Source organism: Schistocerca americana, chromosome 8 (genome assembly GCF_021461395.2).
Source record: "Schistocerca americana isolate TAMUIC-IGC-003095 chromosome 8, iqSchAmer2.1, whole genome shotgun sequence".
NCBI classification, from domain to species: domain Eukaryota; kingdom Metazoa; phylum Arthropoda; class Insecta; order Orthoptera; family Acrididae; genus Schistocerca; species Schistocerca americana.
The window spans coordinates 394,518,672-394,545,026 of NC_060126.1; the positions used below are offsets into that span (position 1 = coordinate 394,518,672).

At 40.0% G+C, this 26,355-nt stretch overlaps 1 protein-coding gene across 1 annotated transcript in view; it reads left to right on the forward strand.

Moving 5' to 3' along the window:
• Positions 1-755: 755 nt before the first annotated feature.
• The window catches only part of LOC124544764 (actin-related protein 2/3 complex subunit 3), a 37,462-nt gene continuing 11,862 nt past the window's right edge, over positions 756-26,355 (forward strand). Inside the window, exons 1-2 of the mRNA XM_047123440.1 lie at positions 756-913; positions 1,056-1,229. Of these exons, the coding sequence (XP_046979396.1) occupies positions 908-913; positions 1,056-1,229 (180 nt within the window). The 5' untranslated portion in view covers positions 756-907. The remainder of the gene's footprint in view (positions 914-1,055; positions 1,230-26,355) is intronic.

Below are 26,355 nucleotides of genomic sequence, written 5' to 3' on the forward strand. Positions count from 1 at the left end.
TTATAAGAATAATGTATTTAGGTCACTACCTGGAATTCTGTATATAGAGATAATGATGATATTCTTTTGTTCGAGCTCTACACAACAACTTTCAAATACAAGCTCTTCATTTAGAAATTAAAATTTGCCTCTTTCTTTCTACTCCTACAAATTGTTAAGCAATATACAGGAGCCTCCACGAGAACTGTTTTGCCTACAAACACAATTAGCTATCCTAAAGTTTTCTAATTTATTTAAAACTGTGATTGAATCTTGCGTGCGCTAGTTTTCGTTTAGGCAAACGACTCTGATATTTCTTCCTTGTGAAAGAATAATTTGCAGCTCGTCAATTTTTGTGGTTTTATCGTTAGGACATGTTGCATTTAGGCCGTTCATGTTCCAGTGCATTAGGAATGAAGACTTAATTACACTTACTTATAGTTTCCAACGTATCTTTCCTTGAATAGCCCTCTTCACGTTTACTGTTGAAATTTTCTTTCCAGAGCGATGTTTTACACGATTGATATAACATTTCTCTGGAACCACTTACCATAAATTATATTTACGAAATAGGCCTACAGGCACAAAACTCTTAGTGCCAGTCCAAATGTAGCGTATTCTGTAACATAGCGTCCAGTTCCCAAAAACCGTTGCAAAACTTTTAATAATATTCAACTCTTAGTTTTTTTAAAAATTATCCTGTTGCAAGCATTAATCGACATTCAGGGAACCATTGTCACTGCTGTCGTTCATTTCTCACAGCAGAATTCTTATCGTTTGTTCCCTACCACTGTTAACTTTGAGAAGACAAAAGTCGTCGCCAAAGATCATCAATATACAATAATACTGTGTTGATGTGCGGAAGTGGTTTGTGTTTTGATGTGTGTTGTGTAGTTTGAAAAGCAATTTTGAAGTCGCAGCCGTCATAATGCCGGTAAGCTAAAATTTTGTTTCCTGTTCTGCCTTAACAATATCTTCGACATCAGCAGCATCAGTAACACTTGATGAAATCGACATTTTATTTTTGTTTCAAGAAATGGGTGTGACACCTTATCAATGCTGTTGTCACTTTTCAGGCGTATCATTCAGGCTTTACGGAATTTAGCCAAGTCGTGGGTAACATGGCAATTTTACCTTTTAGAACACAATTTAGAGGACCAGCGCCTACATTCACAAAGGATACAGACATCATTGATGAAGCTCTGTACTACTTCAAAGCAAATGTATTCTTTAGGACGTACGAAATAAAGGTAAACCAAGTCTCAAATATTAAAATAGTTGCCATGTTATAAGAACAAAGGAATCCACAGTATAATAATAAACGTAAATATAGATTGCATATCAGCCTTTGATTCTGTGATTTATGAAAAGTGACAATCTAATTCTGCAGTGGAAAATTATGTATTCCTGAGCTCATTCTTATGTGTAATTGTGATAAATCTGAAACTGAGTAAGGTAGGAGAACGAGTCTTTGACAGTATTCCAGTAATTGACACTTACCTCAGGTGAGTGAAATAATAAGGAAAGTAAAACCTGTCTCCTTGATATACACATACAGGACATTTTATGTCTTACTATATGTGGCATCATCATAGGTTAGGAAATCCTGAACACCAGATTTTGTTGTAAGGAGAATAAATTGTAAAATGATTTATGATGTGTTGAGAGCAATTTTACCCTACTTTTATGAAGACAAATGTTAAGGTAAAGCTCTTCTTTATTGCCTGGTGTGTGATATTTACAAGTTAAGTTTAGTTATAGTATTACATGGAACTGACCCATGATATTGCATGAAGTAAAGCAACCTGTTAAAATTAAGATCAACTGTACCTTCTAATTTTAAGGTTGGGTTATAAGACTGTTACATTATGTTTTTTGATGATCCGGTCTTTGATACACCCTGTCAATGACTGGTAGAATGATTTTATTTTTACAATAAGTTCAGAACATATTATCAGTAGCCAAAATTAATTAATTTATGAATTCCTATCTTGGAATTTTCTTTCTGTAAATCGTGGTTCCAGTGGAAGTCAGTCACTGGAACAACTGGCTTCTAATGACAAGCATCTTGATACAGATATGAGGCACAAGAGAAATTACAAGCCCGAACAAATTGCAAAAGGGGTATAAGTTGTCCAGGCAGGCATTATAATGACTTTTGCAGCCAAATAGTTTGATGTGCCGAGTGTGATATTGTGTTTCAAAATAAACAGCAAAGGTGTCAAATCATGCACTGCGCTGACTGAAGATGAAGAAAATATTGTAGTCTAGCAGCTTTCCTCAGCTTGAAAATTGCACTATCCAGTCGTAAAAGACATGTTGCTGGACAGTGTACACTAGGGAAGAAGTGAAATGTAATGATAGAACCAATTACTGATGGAAGACAAGGCAGAAAATAATATACATTACTTATTAAAAGGGATCCAGTTTCAAGTGAGAGAATGACATGGAACTTATCTTCCCATGAAAATGTCTGTGAGCAACAAAGTTGGATATCCCCCCTTCCCCCCTCCTGCTTAAAGGGAAAAGTGATTGTATGTAAGAGGAATATAGCTGTATACTCTGTTGGGAAAGATAAGTAAGAAAATCTGACTTCGCTTGCCACAGCAAATGCTGCTGGTAAGCTTGCTCTTCCTATGATTGTTTTGTCGTATGAGAGAAGTCCTGGCATAATAACTAACATCGTACCAAGGACATGGGGAATACCTATAAAGAAAGTGAATAGTGCTTATTGCATTGTTTATTTTACAGTCAATGGACAACTGAATGTCAGTGTAGTGAAACAGACTCAGTCTTTCACAAATTAACAGCACCTGTTCTCTTGTATGCGTGAGCAAGACTAAAATACTAGTTTCTCAATTGTGTGGATATATTTGAAAAGGCTTGAAATGATGTGTTACTTCTGAAAAATTCTCATGGCAGCTTATGTCTGATTCCCATTGTTTTTCATGTATGTTTCTTTTATCTGTTCATAATTGTTAATTGCAGCCAGTCAAACAATGTTTGTATTACATTAATGAAATGTGTTATTTGTCTAATATTCTGTTTATGCACTTTTCCACGTTCTACTTACCACAGAATGGTTTGGAATAAATAATGTAAACAGTTTTAGGATGTTCAGGAAAACCCTAAGGAAGCTTTAGATTATGAAATGTTTCAAGCAGTAGGTTGAAAGCCATATAGGAAATACATAAATATCCTCATTATAGTTTCAAAGAATGGTGCTTCTGTGTTGTAGATGTGAAGTCATTCGAATGTAAATTTTCTTTTTATATTCAGGATAGGTGGTTCACGGTGTGGGTTCCTGGTATCATGTCCTAGTTCATGAACCACGGGCAACTTATGAGTGGCCAAGTAAGTGGTCCTGACAGTCAGGATACCAGTTACTTTGGAATAAGGCTGGGCATATCGGACATATTACGATCCGTGGCCACCTTTGTGCTCAGACGGCAAAGACTACCAAATCCACCGGTTAGTCCCTCAACCGTTAGGGGTAAAACTCAATGGGACCCGGGGCAAGTAAGGCTAGTAACCTGCTTCCCTGGTACTATAAATATGATGCTGGCAACAATCAGAGCAAAAGTGACGGAGTCCCACCTCTAATTGACAAACCGGGGACTCCTAAGATACGACTCGGCAAACGAATGGTAACCAAATGGGGAGCTATTAATATCAATGGGGGGCTACTCTGGGAAGAAGGTAGAGCTGGCAGAGGCTGCAAGTAAGATGGGATTGGACGTTTTAGCTGTTAGTGGCATTCGGGTAAGGGGTGAGAAAGAAGAGGAAGTGGGAGAATACAAGGTCTACCTGTCAGGAGTCAAAGCAGGAATAGCACAACGGGGTGTAGGGCTTTTCATCAGGAAAGAAATGGAACCCAGTGTAGTTGCAGTAAGGTATGTAAACGAATGACTGATGTGGATAGATTTGACAGTGTCTAGCAAGAAAATTAGGATTGTGTCAGTATATTCGCATTGTGAAGGGACAGATCAAGATAAGATGGATAGTTTTTATGACACACTCAGTGATATAGTTGTTAGAGTAAAGGACAAGGACAGTGTTCTGCTCATGGGTGATTTTAATGCCAGGATTGGAAATCGAACAGAAGGGTATGAAAAGGTTATGGGTAAATGTGGAGAGGATATGGAGGCCAACAGGAACGGGAAACAGCTCTTGGATTTCTGTGCCAGTATGGGCTTAGTAATCACAAACTCCTTTTTTAAACATAAGAACATTCACCGGTATACTTGGGAAGGCAGGGGAACCAGATCTGTCATTGACTATATAATAACAGATCAGGAATTCAGGAAGGCTGTGAGGGACACACGTGTATTCAGGGGATTCTTTGATGACACTGATCACTATTTAATCTGCAGTTAAATTGGTATTGTGAGACCGAAAGTGCAGGAGGTCAGGTCCATGTGTAGGAGGATAAGAGTGGAGAAACTTCAGGATTAGGAAGTCAGACACAAGTACATAACAGTGATCTCAGAAAGGTACCAGTTAGTTGAATGTACTAGTAAATTGCAGTCACTGGAAAAGGAATGGACAAGGTACAGGGACACAGTACTAGAAGTGGCCAAAGAATGTCCTGGAACAGTAGTGTGTAAAGGTAGGATGAAGCAAACAGCTTGGTGGAATGACACAGTCAAGGCAGCCTGTAAAAGGAAAAAGAAGGCATATCAAAAATGGCTGCATACTAGAACTCAGGTAGACAGAGAAAGTTATGTTGAAGAAAGAAACAAAGCCAAACAGATAATTACAGCATCCAAGAAGAAATCTTGGGAAGACTTTGGAAACAGGTTGGAGACCTTGGGTCAAGCTGCTGGAAAACCATTCTGGAGTGTAATTAGCAGTCTTTGAAAGGGAGGTAAGAAAGAAATGACAAGTATTTTGGACAGGTCAGGAAAACTGCTGGTGAATCCTGTTTGATGCCTTGGGCAGATGGAGGGAATATTTTGAAGAGTTGCTCAATGTAGGTGAAAATACGATCAGTAATGTTTCAGGTTTCGATGTACAATGGGACAGGAATGATGATGTAAATAGGATCACATTTGAGGAATTGGAGAAAATGGTCAGTAGATTGCAGTGCAATAAAGTGTCTGGGGTGGATGAAATTAAGTCGGAACTCATCAAATACAGTGGAATGTCAGGTCTTAAATGGCTACACAGGATAATTGAAATGGCGTGGGAGTCGGGACAGGTTCCATCAGACTGGACGAAAGCAGTAATCACACCAATCTTTAAACATGGAAACAGAAAAGATTGTATCAACTACAGAGGTATATCTTTGATCAGCGTTGTGGGTAAAATCTTCTCAGGCATTGTTGAAAGGAAAGTGTGAGTATTAGTTGAGGACAAATTGGATGAAAATCAGTGTGGGTTTAGGCCTCTTAGAGGGTGTCAGGACCAGATCTTTAGCTTATGGCAAATAAGGGAGAAGTGTTACGAGTGGAACAGGGAATTGTATCTATGTTTTATAGACCTAGAAAAGGCATATGACTGGGTTCCTAGGAGGAAGTTATTGTCTGTTCTACGTGATTATGGAATAGGAGGCAAACTTTTGCAAGCAATTAAAGGTCTTTACATAGATAGTCAGGCAGCAGTTAGAGTTGATGGTAAATTGAGTTCATGGTTCAGAGTAGTTTCAGGGGTAAGACAAGGCTGCAACCTGTCTCCACTGTTGTTCATATTATTTATGGATCATATGTTGAAAACAATAGACTGGCTGGGTGAGATTAAGATAGGTGAACACAAAATAAGCAGTCTTGCATATGCGGATGACTTGGTTGTGATGGCAGATTCTATTGAAAGTTTGCAAAGTAATATTTCAGAGCTAGATCAGAAATGTAAGGACTATGGTATGAAGATTAGCATCTCCAAAACAAAAGTAATGTCAGTGGGAAAGAGATATAAACGGATTGAGTGCCAAATAGGAGGAACAGAGTTAGAACAGGTGGACGGTTTCAAGTACTGAGGATGCATATTCTCACAGGATGGCAACATAGTGAAAGAACTGGAAGCGAGGTGTAGCAAAGCTAATGCAGTGAGCACTCAGCTACGATCTACTCTCTTCTGCAAGAAGGAAGTCAGTACCAAGACTAAGTTATCTGTGCACCGTTCAATCTTTCGACCAACTTTGTTGTATGGGAGCGAAAGCTGGGTGGATTCAGGTTACCCTATCAACAAGGTTGAGGTTACGGATATGAAAGTAGCTAGGATGATTGCAGGTACTAGTAGATGGGAACAATGGCAGGAGGGTGTCCACAATGAGGAAATCAAAGAAAAACTGGGAATGAACTCTATACATGTAGCAGTCAGGGCGAACAGGCTTAGATGGTGGGGTCATGTTACACGCATGGAAGAAGCAAGGTTACCCAAGAGACTCACGGGTTCAGCAGTAGAGGGTAGGCTGGATTCGGTTAAGAGCGATTTTGAAGTAATAGGCTTAACATCAGAAGAGGCACCAATGTTAGCACTGAGTAGGGGATCATGGAGGAATTTTATAAGGGGGACTATGCTCCAGACTGAATGCTGAAAGGCATAATCAGTCTTAAATGATGATGATGATATTCAGGATAGAAACACAGTTCAAGAATTCCACAGTGTCCTTTTGGAGTCGTATATTACGATAATACTTGAATTAGATATTGCAGAAGTCAGTACCGCAACTACTGTTTTGGGGTGTGTTGTTCAAGTCTTAACTTACTCTTAAAGGCACAGGTCTCACACAGGGCTCCATTATATTATTGTCAATAAATGATAGATTTGTTTATTCATCTAGGCCACAAATACTTCCCTTTTTCTGATAGGATGGTCCCACAAACCTAACAACTTTGACATAAATAATATGTAACACTAGCTTTCCTTCCCTTCTTTTTTAAACTTTTGTGCTCATTGGCAGACACTATTTGATCAGGCAGTAGTTGTTTTTAATATATGAGTATTGTTATCTGGTGACCTTATGTAATACTTTCACAATGTGACAGTTATTTCTCTGTGATGCCCTCTGCCAAGAAATTACACTATCTATACCTCATTTAAGGATATACTAGTCTGAGTAATTTTCAGTGCCAGTTTATTTATTGCCTTGTGGAAATTATTTTACAAATTAAATTATTTCTAGAAATTTCTGCATTCATGTAAGTCTTCCTGGTATGAATTATGCAACTTCTTGTGGTTATTTGACATAACTTCTCCTCCTATGTGAAAAAAGTGAAGTATTTTAATTATGTTAGAAGATACGAGTGTGTTTTGTGGAATTAATAAACAGTGTGATACTGCGCTGACAGACGAGTGACCTCTTTAAGATGGTAAAGGTAAGACCCTCAAGAAACACCTAATAGGTGATGTCACTAACAATATTAAAACAAAAATCAATGAACTAACAGACCTTGAAACATATTATAAAAGTGAAAATATCAGACAAAAGTGGAAAAATTGTTTTTCAGCATGGACATAATTGTAACTGTGAAACAGTGGTGTATATACAAAGAACAAAAGTTGCAAAGCAGTCTGTCACCAGTGTCTTCATTAAAGAAATAAATAAAATAAAATAAATGCACCACACTTATTAGCTTCACCCATTAACAACTAACTATCACCTTCCAAACTTACCAAAACATCAGACTGTGCACTCGTTCAGTCTGTCACCTCAACATCCATTATAAATGCAAAGCGTAATGGCAGTATCATAGTCTTCAATACACACATCTTGTCCACTAGACCCCTATACTGACAGGTGTAGTATATGAAACAATATAAACTGCCACCCATAGTAGATAAACTACATTTTGTTGAAGAACACGAATGATGTTACAATTAAGGGTGCAGTCACAGTGGCTCCAATATTGGTGGATTCCGCCGATGACTGACATTGGCTGGGGATGGCTGATCTTTCCAAAACAGTATGCCACTGTATGCACAGTGACCATATAGCCGATCCTATCTCCTGAACATACAGACTTCAGACGACAATCGGTGAAATTCAGATCATTTTGTTTTCTTCATTCAAATCAACCAACATTCTTGCACACAAAATATGGAGTGTGGGAAACTGTTAAGTTTAGTCCAAGAAAGAGTGAGTTTGTGGCATCTTGAGGCTGAAGATATAATTAGGATATAGTTCAGACTTTATAGACCGAAATCACAGGTTTATTCAAAACTTCAAATAGGCGAATATTTTCTGGGAATTTTAGGCATAGATTATAACCTCAAAAATTAATTTGTTCAAATGAAAAGAGTGGTCTATCTTTTATGCTTATAGCCACTGTATTGGATCCTTTTTGTGGTAGGTTGTCTACAAATTATTATTACTGCTTACTGGCCTTGTATGCCAGTAGGGTAGTGTACATGTGTTGTATGCTACGTATTTCCACTTTTAATTGCTTTAGGTTTTCAGCGTAGCTTATACTACACTTTTTGCGTGTCTTTTATTTGTGTGCTGAATGACAGTTACTGAAGGTTAATTGACATACTTCAGCACAACTTTAAATAAATACAGTGAATCAGAGTGTTTATAACTTGCTTTTCAAGGTCACCAAGAATTATCTTGAATATGTAACAGAACATTTTCCCTGTTATCTCACATATTCGTAGAACTTGTCTGGTTAGGCCTTTAACTGAGAACAGTATGTACAATATTCTCCATGTTCTTTATGAGACAGGAAAGCTCGTTCACATGCATTCGGCTTCTCTTTAATAGCAAAAGCTGCTATGCAGTACTCATATTGAAACACAGTGGCATCATGGTGTCCACCTCACCCTAAAAGGTTAAAATCTAAATCTAACCTACCACCTCAACTCTGCCAAAAACTGATGGAGGTTATCAGATGCACCAAGACCAATATATGCGATGATGGGATATATGTTCTGTTACATACCCAAGATAATTCATGGTGTTCGAAAAGCAAGTTATAAACACTCTGTTTCACTGTACTTGTTTAAAGTTGTGCGGTCACACATCAGTTAACCTTCAATGACTGTTATTTACCACACAAGTAAAAATCAACCATAAAGTGTGGAATAAGACACTCTGAAAACATAAGGCACTTAAAAATGGAAATATGTGCCATACACTACATTTCCAAACCATTTCATATTAACAGTCACTAAACTACTGGCATAAAACGCCAGTAAGCAGCAATAATAATTGTGGACAACTAATGATAACCTACCACAATAAAACATCTTGTATAGTAGCTATAAGCTTGTAAGATCCACCACCCTCTCCATTGAACAAATTATTTTTTGAGGGTATAATTTACGCCTAAAATTTCCAGTAAAAATGTCACCTATTTGAGGTTTTGAATAAACCTGCAATTTCTATCCTTATATTCTGAACTATATTCCGATTTTGATATTTTCATCCTCAGGATGCCACAATCTCACTCTTTCTTGGACTACTCTTACCAGTTTCTTACACTTCATATTTTATGCGCGAGAACATCGGTTGATTTGGCAAAAAAAAAAAAAAAAAAAAAAAAAAAAAAAAAAAAAAAAAAAAAAAAAAAAAAAAAAAAAAAGAATTGTATTTCACTGATTACCATCAAAGTATGTATGTTTAGGTGATAAGACCAGCTATAGTAAGACCGTGCATGTAGTGGCATACTGATTTGAAGAGATCGTCCATCTTTGGCCGATGTCGGTCGGCAGCAGAATCCATTGATATTGGAGCCATTGTGATCGTAACCTAAGACATACAAACAAATCAAAAGTCTAGTTCATGGTCATTGGAGTACTTAATATTTTGTGCAGCAATGTCGTCAGCACTTGGCATGATATATAATGGGAACAAAAAGGATGCCACCTGGTAGTTCTGTGCAAGCAGTATGAGAGCAGTTGACTAGTGACCTGTTTTGAAATAAGAGGCAAAAGAATAGTATGGCTTCCACGTGTCAGTATATCACTGCCTTGGAAATTTTAACACATTCAGTAGAAACAGTCAATTAAGATAGAAAGTTTAATTTGCTGCTAGTGTCGCTTGCAGCAATATATGCTGTGCTGTTAGATCCTATCATAACAACAACCTTACAATTTTCAGAAAGAAGACAGAGAATGGTTCCTAGTTTGGCAGTAGAAATTCATTGCCCCCCTTTCTTGCCACTCATTGGTTTTATGAATGTATCATTGCATTGGGTATAGGAAACAAGCATTGCCAACCTGTGAGCAGTATAGACACATCACCGTAACTGGCCCTAATCTACTCTTTAGCCAAACATTGCAGACTCCAGTTATGTAACATATGGTTATATGAAAGTATCATTGCATTGGGTATAGGAAACAAGCACTGCCAACCTGTGAACAGTAGAGAAACATCACCGTAACTGGCTCTAATCTACTCTTTAGCCAAACATTGCGGACTCCAGTTATGTAACATATGATGTCACATTTAAAAGAATACACTGGTGAGTGAAATCGTTCTCTAGACTGGAATATGTTAAAACAACCATGTTTGCTTATGCTTACTGAAGACGTATACATCTCTTTCACGGTATGAGCAAATGGTATCAGAAGATATGAGGGGTGTCCTTATATATTGTGTTTACTAAAGCAGTTCTGGTTACTGTAGTTATCTGTGTAAAATTTGTTATATGTCTAGTTTAGGTGCCACCAAATAAGCACTGTAAAACTGATTTGGAGGTCATCGTAATGGTTCTTCCCAGTCTCTTGTATTCCCTGAAATTCGAATCAAAATGTTGTTGATCTCATATTCCTTATGCCACAGAGATTGTCTCTGAATGGCATTCAGGAAACAGTTATGACAGTTATGCTAGGTGCATTGTACATCATTATTAAATCTAGTAGAAGATCAGTACTTTACCACCTCCTAAGAGTCTGTATCCACATTGATTGACTTCGCCAGTGTACAACTGAACAGCCACATTCCAATGTAACCTGGACCTCAAGCTATGCTCCAGATTAGTCTACAACAACAACAACAACAACAACAACCTCCTCATGTTGCACAGCAGAATAGTAATTGAGTGTGGGAATAAATTTTCTTTGAACTGGGCTAGGGCAGCTCTGAGTGGAACACAACCATCAAGTATCTGACAGTGGCATAACCAATGTCAAGATTTGGAAGAACTAAAGTACAAACAGACATAGAGCTTATTACATCATATACACTCCTGGAAATTGAAATAAGAACACCGTGAATTCATTGTCCCAGGAAGGGGAAACTTTATTGACACATTCCTGGGGTCAGATACATCACATGATCACACTGACAGAACCACAGGCACATGGACACAGGCAACAGAGTATGCACAATGTCGGCACTAATACAGTGTATATCCACCTTTCTCAGCAATGCAGGCTGCTATTCTCCCATGGAGACGATTGTAGAGATGCTGGATGTAGTCCTGTGGAACGGCTTGCCATGCCATTTCCACCTGGCGCCTCAGTTGGACCAGCGTTCGTGCTGGACGTGCAGACCGCGTGAGACGACGCTTCATCCAGTCCCAAACATGCTCAATGGGGGACAGATCCGGAGATCTTGCTGGCCAGGGTAGTTGACTTACACCTTCTAGAGCACGTTGGGTGGCACGGGATACATGCAGACGTGCATTGTCGTGTTGGAAGAGCAAGTTCCCTTGCCGGTCTAGGAATGGTAGAACGATGGGTTCGATGACGGTTTGGATGTACCGTGCACTATTCAGTGTCCCCTCGACGATCACCAGTGGTGTACGGCCAGTGTAGGAGATCGCTCCCCACACCATGATGCCGGGTGTTGGCCCTGTGTGCCTCGGTAGTATGCAGTCCTGATTGTGGCGCTCACCTGCACGGCGCCAAACACGCATACGACCATCATTGGCACCAAGGCAGAAGCGACTCTCATCGCTGAAGACGACACGTCTCCATTCGTCCCTCCATTCACGCCTGTCGCGACACCACTGTAGGCGGGGTGCACGATGTTGGGGCGTGAGCGGAAGACGGCCTAACGGTGTGCGGGACCGTAGCCCAGCTTCATGGAGATGGTTGCGAATGGTCCTCGCCGATACCCCAGGAGCAACAGTGTCCCTAATTTGCTGGGAAGTGGCGGTGCGGTCCCCTACGGCACTGCGTAGGATCCTACGGTCTTGGCGTGCATCCGTGCGTCGCTGCGGTCCGGTCCCAGGTCGACGGGCACGTGCACCTTCCGCTGACCACTGGCGACAACATCGATGTACTGTGGAGACCTCACGCCCCATGTGTTGAGCAATTCGGCGGTACGTCGACCCGGCCTCCCGCATGCCCACTATACGCCCTCGCTCAGAGTCCGTCAACTGCACATACGGTTCACGTCCACGCTGTCGCGGCATGCTACCAGTGTTAAAGACTGCGATGGAGCTCCGTATTCCACGGCAAACTGGCTGACATTGACGGCGGCGGTGCACAAATGCTGCGCAGCTAGCGCCATTCGACGGCCAACACTGCGGTTCCTGGTGTGTCCGCTGTGCCGTGCGTGTGATCATTGCTTGTACAGCCCTCTCGCAGTGTCCGGAGCAAGTATGGTGGGTCTGACACACCGGTGTCAATGTGTTCTTTTTTCCATTTCCAGGAGTGTAGTATGAAAGAGAACATCAGGAACACCTGATTCACCACTTAGTCAACTGTGCAGTGCAGACACAATGCTCTTCTGTTATGCACCTCTTCGTCTATCTGATATTCACATATGGAAGTGCTTCTAGTGGGCTCCTACGCTGTATGCTAAAAGATAATGTAGTTGGAAAAAGAATATTCTCATGGTTCTATTTGACATCTGTTAGTGCTCGTACAATGTCAAGTGACACATCATCACTACGTCATATGTCAAAGCTGATGTCCAGTATCAGTTGGGTCAACCCACTGCACATCCTCCACAGTCTTCCATTTTATCATGCTGCTTCACCAATGTACAGTGATGGTAGCTATAGATCAGTAATTCTGCTTAGTATCTTTATTGTTGTTCACAATTCTAGTTCAGCAAACCTTTTCGAGTTTGATGCCTTTCAGGCCTTCGGTTCTTCAGTCATGAACTTGATACAGTTGCTATCTGCAGATGTCCTCTATCAGTCAATTGAATCTGTGTGCTCCAAATTTCAGGATATTTTAGCGGGTGCACACAAACTTTGAATCGCCCGGCAGATTCTGATAGCCCTCCACTCCCAAGTCAAGGTGGAGCTGGACTGGCTCGCATCTGTCAGGATTGTGGTTCCCATTCCCTCTAGTGAATGGGCCACACCCCTTGTCATTGTGATAAAACCCTGTGGTAGACTGTGACTTTGCGATGATTTTAAGGTCACTATGAATTCACTGTCTGTGCTCAACACATACCCATTGCCATGCCCGAAGAGCTATTCACACGCTTAGCAGGGGTCAATTCTTCTCCAAATGTTTGTTCAAGCATGTCACGGTTCTTAATACACCATTTGGCCTGTATCAATACCTACAGTTAATGTTTGGCATGGCAAATGTCCCAGAGTATTTCAGCGCTGTTCAGAACAGGTCACATCAACTATTCCACACTATTTCAATTATCTAAATGATATTGTCACTACCAAATGTATTATGAGCAACCACCTGCACAATCTCTGGACCCTTTTCAAAACGCTTCAGTCCGTGGCTCTGCATTGCAGTCTAAATTTTTCCAACCCTCTCTTGAGTATGTGGGCCACATCATATCATGGCAGGGTGTCCAACCCCTGGTGAGTCTCGTCAAGGCCATTACGGACTTTCCCTGTCTCTTGTTGTTGCATGAACTTAAGGCTTTCTTGGGTAAAATTTCCTGCTACTACCTATTTATCCCCGTGGCATCCACCATTGCCCACCCTCTCTACCCCCTTCTCTACAACAGTGCTTCCTTTGTCTGGTCTCTGGCAAGGCGTGAGGCCTTTTCCATGGTGAAGGCCCGCCTCAGGACAGCGCTGTGTGTAGCTGCTTTTGATCCTAACAAACCATTGGTTTTGGTTACGGACACCTTGTAGTACAGCATGGGGGCAGTCTTCCCCCATTAGGATGCAAATGGCTGAGAGCAGCCACTAGTGTTTGCATCCAAAATTCTTGAGTCCAGCACAGGTCCTCTGCTTTCTTCAGGTTGAGAAGAAGCCTCTGACCATTGCATATGTGGTCATGCAATTTCACATGTTCTTGTATGGCACCAAATACCAAATTATGGACCACAAGCTGTTTGTTTCATTATGCAGTCTATCCGCCCATGACCGCAATAAGGTGGCCCACGGCTTGCAGCAGTGGGCATTGTTTCTCTCCAAATACCACTATGACATCCATTTTTGCCACTCTGGGTGCCATGCCTGTGTGGACTCGTTATTCACACTGCCTGTCAGTCCGGACACCAAGTGTGACAGGGAGGTTCTCGGGTGTTTTCACTTCTATGTCGCGTCCCTCCAAGCAATAGAAGGTTGTTTGGTCACTAGTACCTGGATCGCCAAGGGCACTGCATCTGACCCCGCTTCGAGCAGATTGTCCACCCTGTCCAGCAGGTTTGGTTGACTCGTCATCCAGGCTGCACTTCTAATCCACTTTGTAATTATTGTGTCTTGCGCTATCATCTGTCAGTCTTAGATATGGTTGTCCTGCTCTCCATCATGACCCAGCTCCTAGGTGGTCATTTCCGAAAGTTTCTGGTGGGAGGTCTTACAGCTGTTGCATGAGGGTCACTGGGGTGTTTCCCACACTGAAGCCTTGGCTTGCAGACTGACGCTGCACTGACCGGGAGGCGGAGTATTTGGTGTGCTAGTTAATAGGTGGCTCTCAAGCCTTCTTTTTCCCCATGGCAGCCAGCAACCCAGCCCTGCTAATACTTCCATGTGGATTTTGCAGGTTCATTTCTGAACGTGTTTTAGCTGATTGTTATTGACACATTTTCCATACATAGCCCGGTGCTCCTTGGCCACTACCGAAGTTACTATTCAGGGGTGAGGGGTGTAGTGACCTGTGTAAGATTCTATACCCATGACGTGGGCGTGCAGCTGTATTGTGTGCCACAGAATCCTCAACATGCTAGCCCTGGCAGAGGCCTCCACTCTTGGATGGATGCATGCATAACCTCTCCGTAGTGCACACTACCGGCTGGCCAAAGGCTTAGAGAGTCAGGCCCGGCCAGTCTCGCTCTTCCTCTCGGTAATATGTTTGCATTTAGCCTATGTGTCTTGGACTAGTAGGGTAGCCACTCCATGCCAAGAGTTTTACAATACCAGTATTCCTGAAGTAATAAAGTGTTGTCTGTGTTGTTGTAGACTTTATCCATTTGCAGTAGCTTTGGGAAATATTGGTTGATATTTGGTTCTCTGCTTGTGTTATATTACAAAGGCTTACAGTATTTTTTGGGTGCATATCAGCTCCAGACTGTAAATGAGGCTGAAGACATTAAAAAGCAGCAGTTCTTTGTTAGGCATGATCCTTTTGGCCTGGTATTGTGTTCCATTTTGTTCTGTTTCTCATCAGTATCATCTTGTTATAATATCTGAATTACAATTGAAACATTTAAATTTTTTTTTAGGTTATTGGTTGTGTAGTCTTTGGGGGTGGGAGGGGGGGGGGGAGCAGTTTGCTGCAATGTGGAAAAGATTTGATGTCACAAGAAGAAATTTAGTTGAGAATTCAAATTTATGTACCAATTTGTTACTAAGGACAAGACATCAATGCACCACTTCATGTCAAGCATTAAACAGAAATCAAAGCAATGGATGGATGCCAGTGCCATGCATTTGTTTCATCCCTTATGACTTGATGTACGTGGATTGACCAAAAAGTAATGCCTCCACCATCATAACTCTTCAACAGTTGGCAGCATTGGTATGTGGGAGGTACTGGCTTGTTCCGTTGCCTCTTCTCTACAGCTCCAGTTGGTGGGAAGCCTTAGCATTGAACGGTTTTGTTGTTACAGTGTAAAGTATGGAATCCTGCGCAGACGGTCGGACAGTGCAATTTAAGCAATGTGCAGTCATTGAATTCTTGACAGCAGGAGGTGTCACCCCAAAGGAGATACATCAGAGAATGAAAGCAGTTTATGGTGATTGTGTCGATGTGAGTACTGTGCATCGTTGGGCAATTAAGTTTAAAGATGTTGAGGCAGGAACATCTGACCTGTGTGACACAGTGTTCTGGGGCGCAGATGTTGTTATCCGTGTTGATTTCCTTGATCGTGGAACAATAATAAATTCAGAGCATTACTTCGCAACATTGCGAACTCTGAAACGATGGCTAACAAAGGTTCGAAAGGAAAAGGGAAATGTTTCCCTGCAGCATGACAATGCTAAACCACACACTTCATGTGCCACCACAGTGGAACTTCAGAGACTGAGTCTCACCACCGTACGGCATCCTCCATACAGTCCAGGTTTAGCACTGTCTGACTTCCACCTGTTTCCAATAATGAAAGACAAACTGCGGGTAAATCATTATGCTTCTTATAAAGACGTTGAGAGAACTATGAGACTTTGGTTGTGGAGACAGAGTGTCGACTTCTTCCATGACGGCTTTAGAAAACTTGTTCATCATTGGCAGAAATGTTTCCAATTGGCTGGTGATTAGGTGGAAAAGTGAATATTTGTGATTAAAGATCACATTCTGAGGATTATTTCTGCATTTGATTTATTAAAATAATCCCATCCAAACCCAATTAACTAAGGTAGAGGCACTACCTTTCATTCATCCCTCATAATTCTTCTTGTTAGTTGACTTCATAGCTGAAGCTGTAAGAGATGTGGAAAAGTCTCCACTCGGCATTGGTGAATGTTTTCTAGGCGTAGACCCATTTACCTTTCATCTTCATAGTTTGCTGACCAGGGATCATTGGCATTAACTTTCTAGAACATGAAATCAGCACTCTTGTGGTGCATGGCCACTTGTGTCCGTCCATTGCTTTGATTTCTTTTTAATTTTAGACATGAAGTGGTGCACTGATGTCTTGTCCTTATCAACAAATTGGCGCATAAATTCAGTTAGATCTCTTTTAAAATGATCATTGCCAACCAATTCATTTTTGCATTACCTCCCAAGGGCACATAGTGAACTGATGTGACAGTGCTGAAACCTGCCACAAAAGAGGAGAATTGTGGTTCCATTAAGTGGCTGGCAAGTGCAATAAGCTGTATCGTGAACTGAAAGATGATTAGAACTAAAGTATAGATACCGAGTTAATTATCCAACCATGTGGCACAGCAGTTACTGTGTGCCAAATTTTAACAAAATATTTTTTCTTTAATATAAGTAGGTATTTATAGATGTAGTAAGACCTTCTCTAAGGCACAGTAATTGGACTAGGATGGGGCATTTAGAGGTTTTCATGCCAATGAAGAGCAGATGTGCCACAAAGCCAAGTAATCCAGACTCGCCAGAGACAAATGGGAGATGAGTAACTGTATGATCAAAGTAGCTGTATGATCAAAGTAGAGCGGCAATATGTTCTTTTTTTTCATTTTATGATTTGTGTATGTATTCTTTTTTATAATAAATAATTACCTAAAATTTGAAACTGTCATTCCTGCAAATTTTGGAGGCTCAGCCAAGATCAACTGAGCAAATAATGATATAATTTTTGGCTGCCTATCTGTGATGGTTACAATGAAATTCTCATCTGTCATTTTGTCTGAATCAGTGTGTTTTTTGTGGGTTTTAGATGAGGAGTTATTTGAAGACAGATTTCACATTTTAATGAGAAGTAGCAGTAACTGAATATTGCAAAGATATATTTTATTTGATATGAGGAAATGTGTAGTATCCAGTGAAACAAAACATTTTTCACAAAATATGTTTTGACCTGGAATTCTGTGTAGGAATTCTCAAGTTTACCTTTGCATTAATTTTAGGGTGTTATAACAGATAAGGTTATGCAGTTTTACACTCTTGTGAAAAGTGAACTGTAAGTAAATTGATGTGATATGTAGAAATTATGATGTTATACAAAACTGAAAAAGTAAGTGTTGACTATAGAAATTGATGATGATGCTGTAGTAGTAATTGTTGTTGTTGTTGTTGTTGTTGTTGTTCATATCAGTCCACATAATTATTGAAAATTTTCACTGTTGTGTCATGACATTGGTGGAACACTTAAAAAAGAAATTAATGGCAGTGAAGGATACTCAGTGTGAGAAATGGGTCTTTGAGTGGACTGCCTTTTTAATGTTTTGAAACTTATTGCAAATGCCTGATTTTGGGGGATAGAAGATTGATGTGAAGACCAATGCTACAGATGTTGTGTCTAGGCAAGACAGCCTAGACACAATGAGAGGAAGCCGAAAGGCACGCGTTAAGCTCACGCAGATTGGCGTGAGGTCTGGAACAGTTAAAAAGGAAATGAGAACTTAGAAAATGGACGCAGTTGCTGTAATACTTAACTTTAATCCATAATTGTTGAACATTGGTCTTGTTTATACAGTATTATCATCTCAATATAACTTGGTGATGGCGCCTTGCTAGGTCGTAGCAATTGACTTAGCTGAAGGCTGTGCTAACTATCGTCTCGGCAAATGAGAGCGTATTTGTCAGTGATCCCCTTCTGGCAAAGTCGTCTGTACAACTGGGGCGAGTGCTAGTACGTCTCTCTAGACCTGCCGTGTGGTGGCGTTCGGTCTGCGATCACTGACAGTGGCGACACGCGGGTCCGACGTATACTACCGGACCGTGGCCGATTTAAAAGCTACCACCTAGCAAGTGTGGTGTCTGGCGGTGATACCACAACAGAGATACACAAACAACTGTCTCAATGAAAGAAGAAAGTGGAAGTCTCTCTTCACAAGTATTTTGTCATAATCTGAGAGATATCCAACCTAAAAGATGTTGATAATGGCTTATCATTCCTTTACATGATAGGCAAGGGAGGAGACCATTCAGTCACAAAACTTATATTGGGCTGGTGCATAAGTTCGTAGTGTTTTTCCATAAATTTCATAACACAACAGATACACCTAACAAAGACTTGAGTCATTCAATAAAATATTCTTCTTCACTATTTACAAGTCTACCAATGCTGGGGTACCATTTCAATTCTGTGTTTTTTTTCATCTGAAAAGGAAGTTCCTTGCAGGTTGTTTGATAGAGAACAGGAAAGGTGAAAATCTGAGGGTGCTAGATCAGATGAGTAAGGTGGGTGCAGAATGACTTTCCAACTTGACTCCTGTATAGCATTTTTTCTCAGTCTAGCATAATAAGGGCAGGTGTTACAGTGGAGTAGCATCACTTCATGCAGTCTTCCTGGTCCCTGTTCTTGGATTGCCTCTGCAAGAAGTCTCAGTTGTTGACAATCATTGTAAGCAGTGATAGTTACATCTCGGGGAAGCAATTCGTAGTACACCACACCATTGCTGTTCCACCAGGTGCATAACATTTCTTTTGTAGATGCGTGCAGGTCTTTGTAAGGGAAGTTTCCGCTTTGTTTGGGCTCAACCATTTCATTCTCTTCCTTATGTTACCATAAAGACTCTGTTTCTCATCACCAGCGATGATATAGGATAGGAATGGTCAGTGTTGTTCACGAGCTCATTAATGACAAACAAGCAGAGATGCATATATGGCCACCTGCTGATTTTTGTGATTTTTTACCTAGAGCATGCAATAACCTTACGCCCAAACTTTGAATCTTCCCCATTGCATGCAAGTATCAAATACTCATGGATTGATCGCTGTCACATTTGCCAGTGATGAATTATTGTGGATTAATGTGTTTAAACAATCTTCATTAAACCCCGAATTCCTGAATGTGGAGAGACGCTAAGGTCAGAATGGTCCTCCTAAAAACTAGTAAACCATTGTTTTGCTGTGCTCCGTCAAATGGCATTATCCCCATACATGGCACAAATGATTCTGGCCACCTCCGCTGCTGTAACCGCTCTATTGAACTTGAGCAGAAGAATACATCGGAAATGTTCAGATTTCTACATTTGGCACCCGTTTTTCTAGTGCTCACAGCTCCACTCACAATCTCCAAATTACAAAATGACAATATGTAAACTCAAGTAGTGGCAGTGAACTGCAAATAAATATGATAATCAATAAATAAACCCATAGCAACCAGAATACCAACACACAGCCAGCCACTGTGGCCGAACGGTTCTAGGCGCTTCAGCCCGTAACAGTGCTGCTGCTATGGTTGCAGGTTCGAATCCTGCCTCGGGCATGGATGTGTGTACTGTCCTTAGGTTAGTTAGGTTTAAGTAGTTCTAAGTCTAGGGGACTGATGACCTCAGATGTTAAGCCCCATGGTGCTTAGAGCCATTTGAACCAACAGGCAAAACAAAAGTGCTACAAACTTATGCACCAATGTAATATTTTGTGGCACAACAAAAAAATGCAAGGAAATAAAGGAGACACTATGGAAGTAATGTGAAGTCATTGCAGGAGGAAATGACAGTAATAATGGCAATCAAACTATAAGGGACACCAGCAACAAAGAGGCTGAAGACTCAGTTAATACGAGTACTGAAAGTGCAGTTTGATTTGGAACTAGTAGTGTTTCAGTTATTGTGCCAGCAGCCATAAATAAAGTTATTGCAACCACAGAAGCAAGGGCAAGAGTTGCTGTAATTGCAGTGAGTTTGGCCATGTCTTGCCTGAATGCACGAAGGAAAGGAATCAAACTAAGAATCCAAAAACGGATGTAAATGATGTTAAGAAGAGGGTCACCAGTTTCATGTTTAAAAAAGCTCAACAGTGCAGTCAAGAGGAGAAGGTGCTCATTGACTCTGAAGATCAACATAACTAACTACAAGATAATGGATTGTCTAAGGTTGTGGGGTAAGGATGTGATCTTGACACAATTTGGGAAAACTAACAATCAGAATATTTTAGAAGTATGTTGAGACTGATGTTGAAAGTGAAACATTTATTTGTTAAATTAGAAGGAAGGTCAGCGTTGGCCATAATTTTGATGATTTATTGACAGCAAAATCGACTTCCGATGACGTAATGATCATCTTCAGTGCTTTAGCGTAGGCACTAGTGTAAAGTTATTATTAGTAACAAAAGCTGTGAAACGATCACAATGACAAAGATGAAAACACAGAAAATGGTACAAAACAGTACTATCAGTTCAACATATCTCTAATTCACTATACCACAGAAATGTTGGGAAAATACCATGCTCTCATTTATTTAAGATCCATACACAGATTAAGCCTCACATCACAATTATGCAAGGTGTGATCAAAAAGTAATGGGAATTTTTTAATTTGTATATGTTTTTTCCAGTGCTTGGTAAATTTTTACTTTAGAAAAAGTTGGATTTAAGAATCTCCTTTAAACTTTGCTTGAGAAATGGAATAAAGTGCAGCACCACATTCAAAATGTTGATTGTGGCTTTTGACGAATCTACTATAGGTAAGGCAAGAGTTTATGAGTGGTATAAACATTTCAAAGAGGGTCGAGAAGGGGAATTGCTGAATGAAGTTGACAGTGATCCAGAATTTATGAAGAAGTTTACAAAGGGTGATGACGTCGTTGCTGATGATGTCAGCATATCCTTTGGCTCGTGCCAAGCAATTTTGTTGAACCTGTCGTTTCAGGGTACAGCCAAGCAAACTTGTCAAATGTGTCAATAATACTTAGGATGTAGTCGTACCATTAGTGAGTTAGCATGAGATAAACATAAAGTGGTTTTCTCTCTTTGTAAAAGGCGTGAATAAAACCCTGTTCAAGATCGAGAGGATCAACTCCATGTTGGTTACGGAAAAAAAACTTGTTTCACAAAGTGCCTAGCATCCAGTGCACGTTTGTCTATCAGTTATACATATGATTTTGAAACGCATCCCTGTTGGTTTTTGAACATTTTTGAACACATTTTAAGCTGATTTCTGAATGAATCGTAAGTTCATTTTGAAAGTGTGCATAGTGTATGTGATGTGTCTGTCAGGAGAATCCTCGTCCCATCTAGAAATAAACTTTCTGTAGACAAAAGGGGACGGGGCTATACAAGCTGAGCGGAGTAAAGCTGAATGGATGAATGCCAATCACTGATTATGCGGTTGATTGGGTTTGCGAATGATCAGTGTTGTTATAACTACTAGCAAAATTCATAGATTCATGCTACCAGAATGGAAATAAATGACTGATAGGAATAACAGGTTAGAAAGATTATGTACTATCTTCTCGGTGTACCCAAGAAAATGAAATATTGACAAATTTTTGGCCAGGTCACTATACTAGTAAGGACCAGATTGTACAGTCCCCGGCTAGCAGCCGCTTAAGTTCTATTCGGGGAGTAGCACGGAAAACGTGTTGTACGAACACATAATAATGCCTAACCGGAGAACAATCGTGGGATAACTAAACCTGTGACTCTGGCAGGGTTAGTGAAATTAATCGCCAAACAAATTTTGACAATGGCAGGAATAGCTGCAGAATTGATGATGACAAGATTGTTTGTTAGAACGAGGAAGGAGAAGAAACGGGGACATCACACAAATTATGGAAGAATAAGACAATTCCAAATTTATATAAAAATTTCTTAATGCTACTTTTCGATCTCTTGCTTGAGAAGCTGGTGTGTATGAATGAAATGTGAAACTATTTCCTAACATAAAGCTTTTTGCTTGTAGTAGGCCTAATAGGCATTTGATATTGGCACTTCGTGAATTATATATCCTGTTGTGTTATGAAAATGGCCATTTGTGCCAAAAGAGTCTCGTTTATTTGGTGTGTCTTACAAAATTGTTCCAATATTAGAAAGGCCTCTTTTGTTTTATCTAGCAGACAGTGACAAAATAGACATAATCAGATCGAGAAACGACATACCAGTCTTGGGTATTATTTGTGTTTAACAGCTTTTTCGGTATTAGATAACTACATTTCGATTTTTCATGTAGCGAATCGTTTGACAAGCTTTGATGAGGTAATAGATTCTTTCGCAGAAAGGTAAGCTGTAGCAAGATTAGAGAGGAAAAAAATGCTAGGAGCTAAGGATTGAAGAAATGTGTATTTTCTTACTTGTCTCTTTTCTTTATTGGTTTTATGTATCCTATATTTAATTTTATGTCACACAAAACAGCAAGTTGTTAGCTAATAGGCAATAAAGAGTGCAAATTTTCTGAAGAGTTCTTGTTCTCCCGATTACAAATGATCCCATCCACTATTAATTGGGAGATTTTTTTTTTTTAGAGATGGGCAGGCTGTCAAACTGGCCGACTGGGAGCAGGAGAGGCACCACAGAACATTTCAATTTCCACTGTCCTGAATATAGTTTGATGGCATTCATTGCAAAATACACATGTTTCAATTCCACAGAGCGAAATACAGTGATGTGCGATAGAAGAATGCTTTATGAAGAGGCGTGGCACTGCACTTTGGCACACTTAAGACTAAATAACATGTATTACATTTCCTTGAACACACGTTTTATGTTTCAGACTTTTCAGAAAGATGTGCGCTACAAGATGAACATATTTTTGAAAATTCAATTTTTTTAGTATTGACCCGGATCGCAAATGTCGTAGATCCGAGGCTGATGCGCAGAGCAGTCTGAGTTACAGTGGATAGTTTCCACGTGACCTGTGTTTACATTTAGCGATTTTGCTGTTTCCCCTTCGTTTACTCTCCCGTCAAATGAAAACAAAACACGTATCTGTAGCCGGGAGCTATCAAGTGAATTAAAATACATTCACATAATTACGGATGGCCAAAATATGTTATTAGTTTCAGATTTGATTTTATTTCCACCTTTCTGACTGTCAATCATTAATCACCCTGCATAACAATGAAGTTATTTTTGTCTGTTTGCTAAAGAAATTTGACTTTCATTAACCTTTTCCGCAGAGGCAGTCAGTGTATTTGAAACAAAATGTATCTGAAACGAATTGTTTAATTCCACAGTACTGGCGAGTTTCAACTGTTCGCTGCATTTCAAGTGCACATCTTCATCTTCTAGCGCATATGGCATTGTGCCATAATAAAGAACCAAACATGATGTAATACAGTACTGGTGCTCCAAGAAAATTTACACCCCGAAAACCACACTGAAAATCTTAATATCAGGTCGAGGTCTGCTTGATTGGGAATCTGAACATATGAATATGCACTTTAAGTATGCACTTTAAATGTGCACATTGTAGTGTGGTTTACGAAATGCCGATGCTCTTGGGGTATCCTCTGGTGTCTTGTTTCTTTTATGACATAAATGTATGATCTTTCAATGTTTCACACGTATGTACATATGGGCTTTCTACGTCATGGTAGCTGTGCAGGCACGGTGTCGCCTGTTATCTGCACTCTCTGGCAACTGCTGAAACGAACCTATTTCTAACATTTAGCGGGAAAATATTGCGAATGGTGGTTTGAAAAGCATTACTTTCAAAGTAAATATCCTTTTACGTAAGTTGAACTATGTGTGAGAATGTACCACGAATTTCTTAAATCACAGCATTTGACCATCATTTAAAAATCAGCCCTTTGATGATGAGCCATTTCGAAGATTTTCGAACCCTGAAGATCAGACATTTGTCATTATTAAAAATTTTACTGGCACATTTGTGTGAGTCTTAAAGTGTAACACTCGCAAAAAGATCAACATTATATGCGAAATCTTAACTTCTCTTGCAGCTTATTAACCTTAGATACCAATATTATATTTGAAAGCTTTGCTTTTCGTGTAGCAACACTATGTATATTAATTTAAACTATTAACTTTTCCTGTTTGTGTGTTCATGCTATGTAACAGTGATGATGTTGCTGTTGGCTGACTACATCGCGTGTCCTATGCTCTGAATATCCACTCTTATCGGCTGCTGAGATCACATGACATGAGCTATGATGGCTTACAGAAATGCATCACAATCTCGATTTCAATGATTTGGAAAGTAACATGCGGTGTTTGGTGGAATTCCAATCTATACTTTCGTAATACAAAAATACGCAACATATAAAAGATATTTCCAAAAGGTGTCATTTTCTCTGAGTTTCGTATTCTAAAGTACTGGGAAGTTCTATGCCATGTGTAAAACCTTAACCATTCAAAGGATCGATAAGGGAAAATGTACTGTCACTCAACACGGAAAAAGCATGTTTTCACCCGGGAGAAAGTGTATTTTTAACCGGGTAATCCGGGAATGTTTCTTCCTTGTCCACGTATACACCCTGCTGCTGTTCTTGGTCACTAAGTGAAGGTCGTTGGCCACTGCATTGTCTTTGGTGAGAGGTAATGCCTGTAATTTGGTATTCTCAAGACACTCTTGACACTGTGGATCTCAGAATATTGAATTTCCTAATGATTTTCCAAATGGAATTTCCTAAGCATCTAGTCCCATATATCATTCCATGTCAAAAGCCATAATCAGATCATACACCTTTTCACATGAATCACCTGAGTACAAATGACAGCTTCACCAATGCACTGCTATTCTGTACCCTGTGTAAGCAATACTACTACTATCCGTGTATGTGCATATCACTAACCCATGACTTGAGTCATCCCAGTTGCACAACACCTGACAAACAACACTGGACCAGTCCAATCACTCTAAAGCAATGTTCAAATGCAACATTAAAACCTTGACACTCACTCCCAGAGAGTTCCACCATGTATCCACTTCAAACACTGTCCATTTCAAATACACTGCTGCAACCATGACACCACATAACACAACACGGTTATGTCAAGAGTCAAAGCCAACAACCAATATCAAATGTTTTGGTTGGCTCCATGCAACCAATTTTTGCAACCGTAGCCAAATGACTACTCGTCATCTGAATCAGATGATTATCAGGATGGCTGATTGTGGGATTTGGATGGGCGGTTTACATGTTTTCCTCTCAGGTCAACTGATCCTAACGATAATGAAAATTTTCATCATCTCATGACAACAATATGGCATGTAATGTTGTACATGTGCAAACAGGAAGAGAACAGAATGATGACAGTAAGTTTTTTCTTGTGTCCCTCTTATATTTTGGAATGTGAGATGGTTCTGTAGTGCAGCCTGAGTTATAGATTAAGCTGAAAGGTGACATTTGTTTGTGAGTTGGAAGCCAAAGAACATGAATATGCGCTCTTAATTGTGGCAAAATAATGATCTGTAGTGTAGCTTGAGGCCTATGTTAGGTTGACTGACAGTTCACACACACGCGCACACACACACACACGCACACACACACACACACACACACACACACACACACACACTCTCTGTGTATTTTAGCGTAAATTTTTTATCCCTTTATATTTTTATAGTATGTGAATATTGAACATCATTCAAAAGTATTTGTGCCATAATGCCAACTGTTCTATTGAATGTAAAGAAATCTGCTGTGAACTGCTGTTAGAATAAGGAATATTTCTGAAATATTGTACAGTGGTGCATTAATGGTAACTAGTGCTTAGATCTTAATGGAAGTTGTCTATAGGTTGAGGTGATATACCACTTCATAACAAAATAACATTTAAAATGTTTTACTTGGATTGCTGCATTT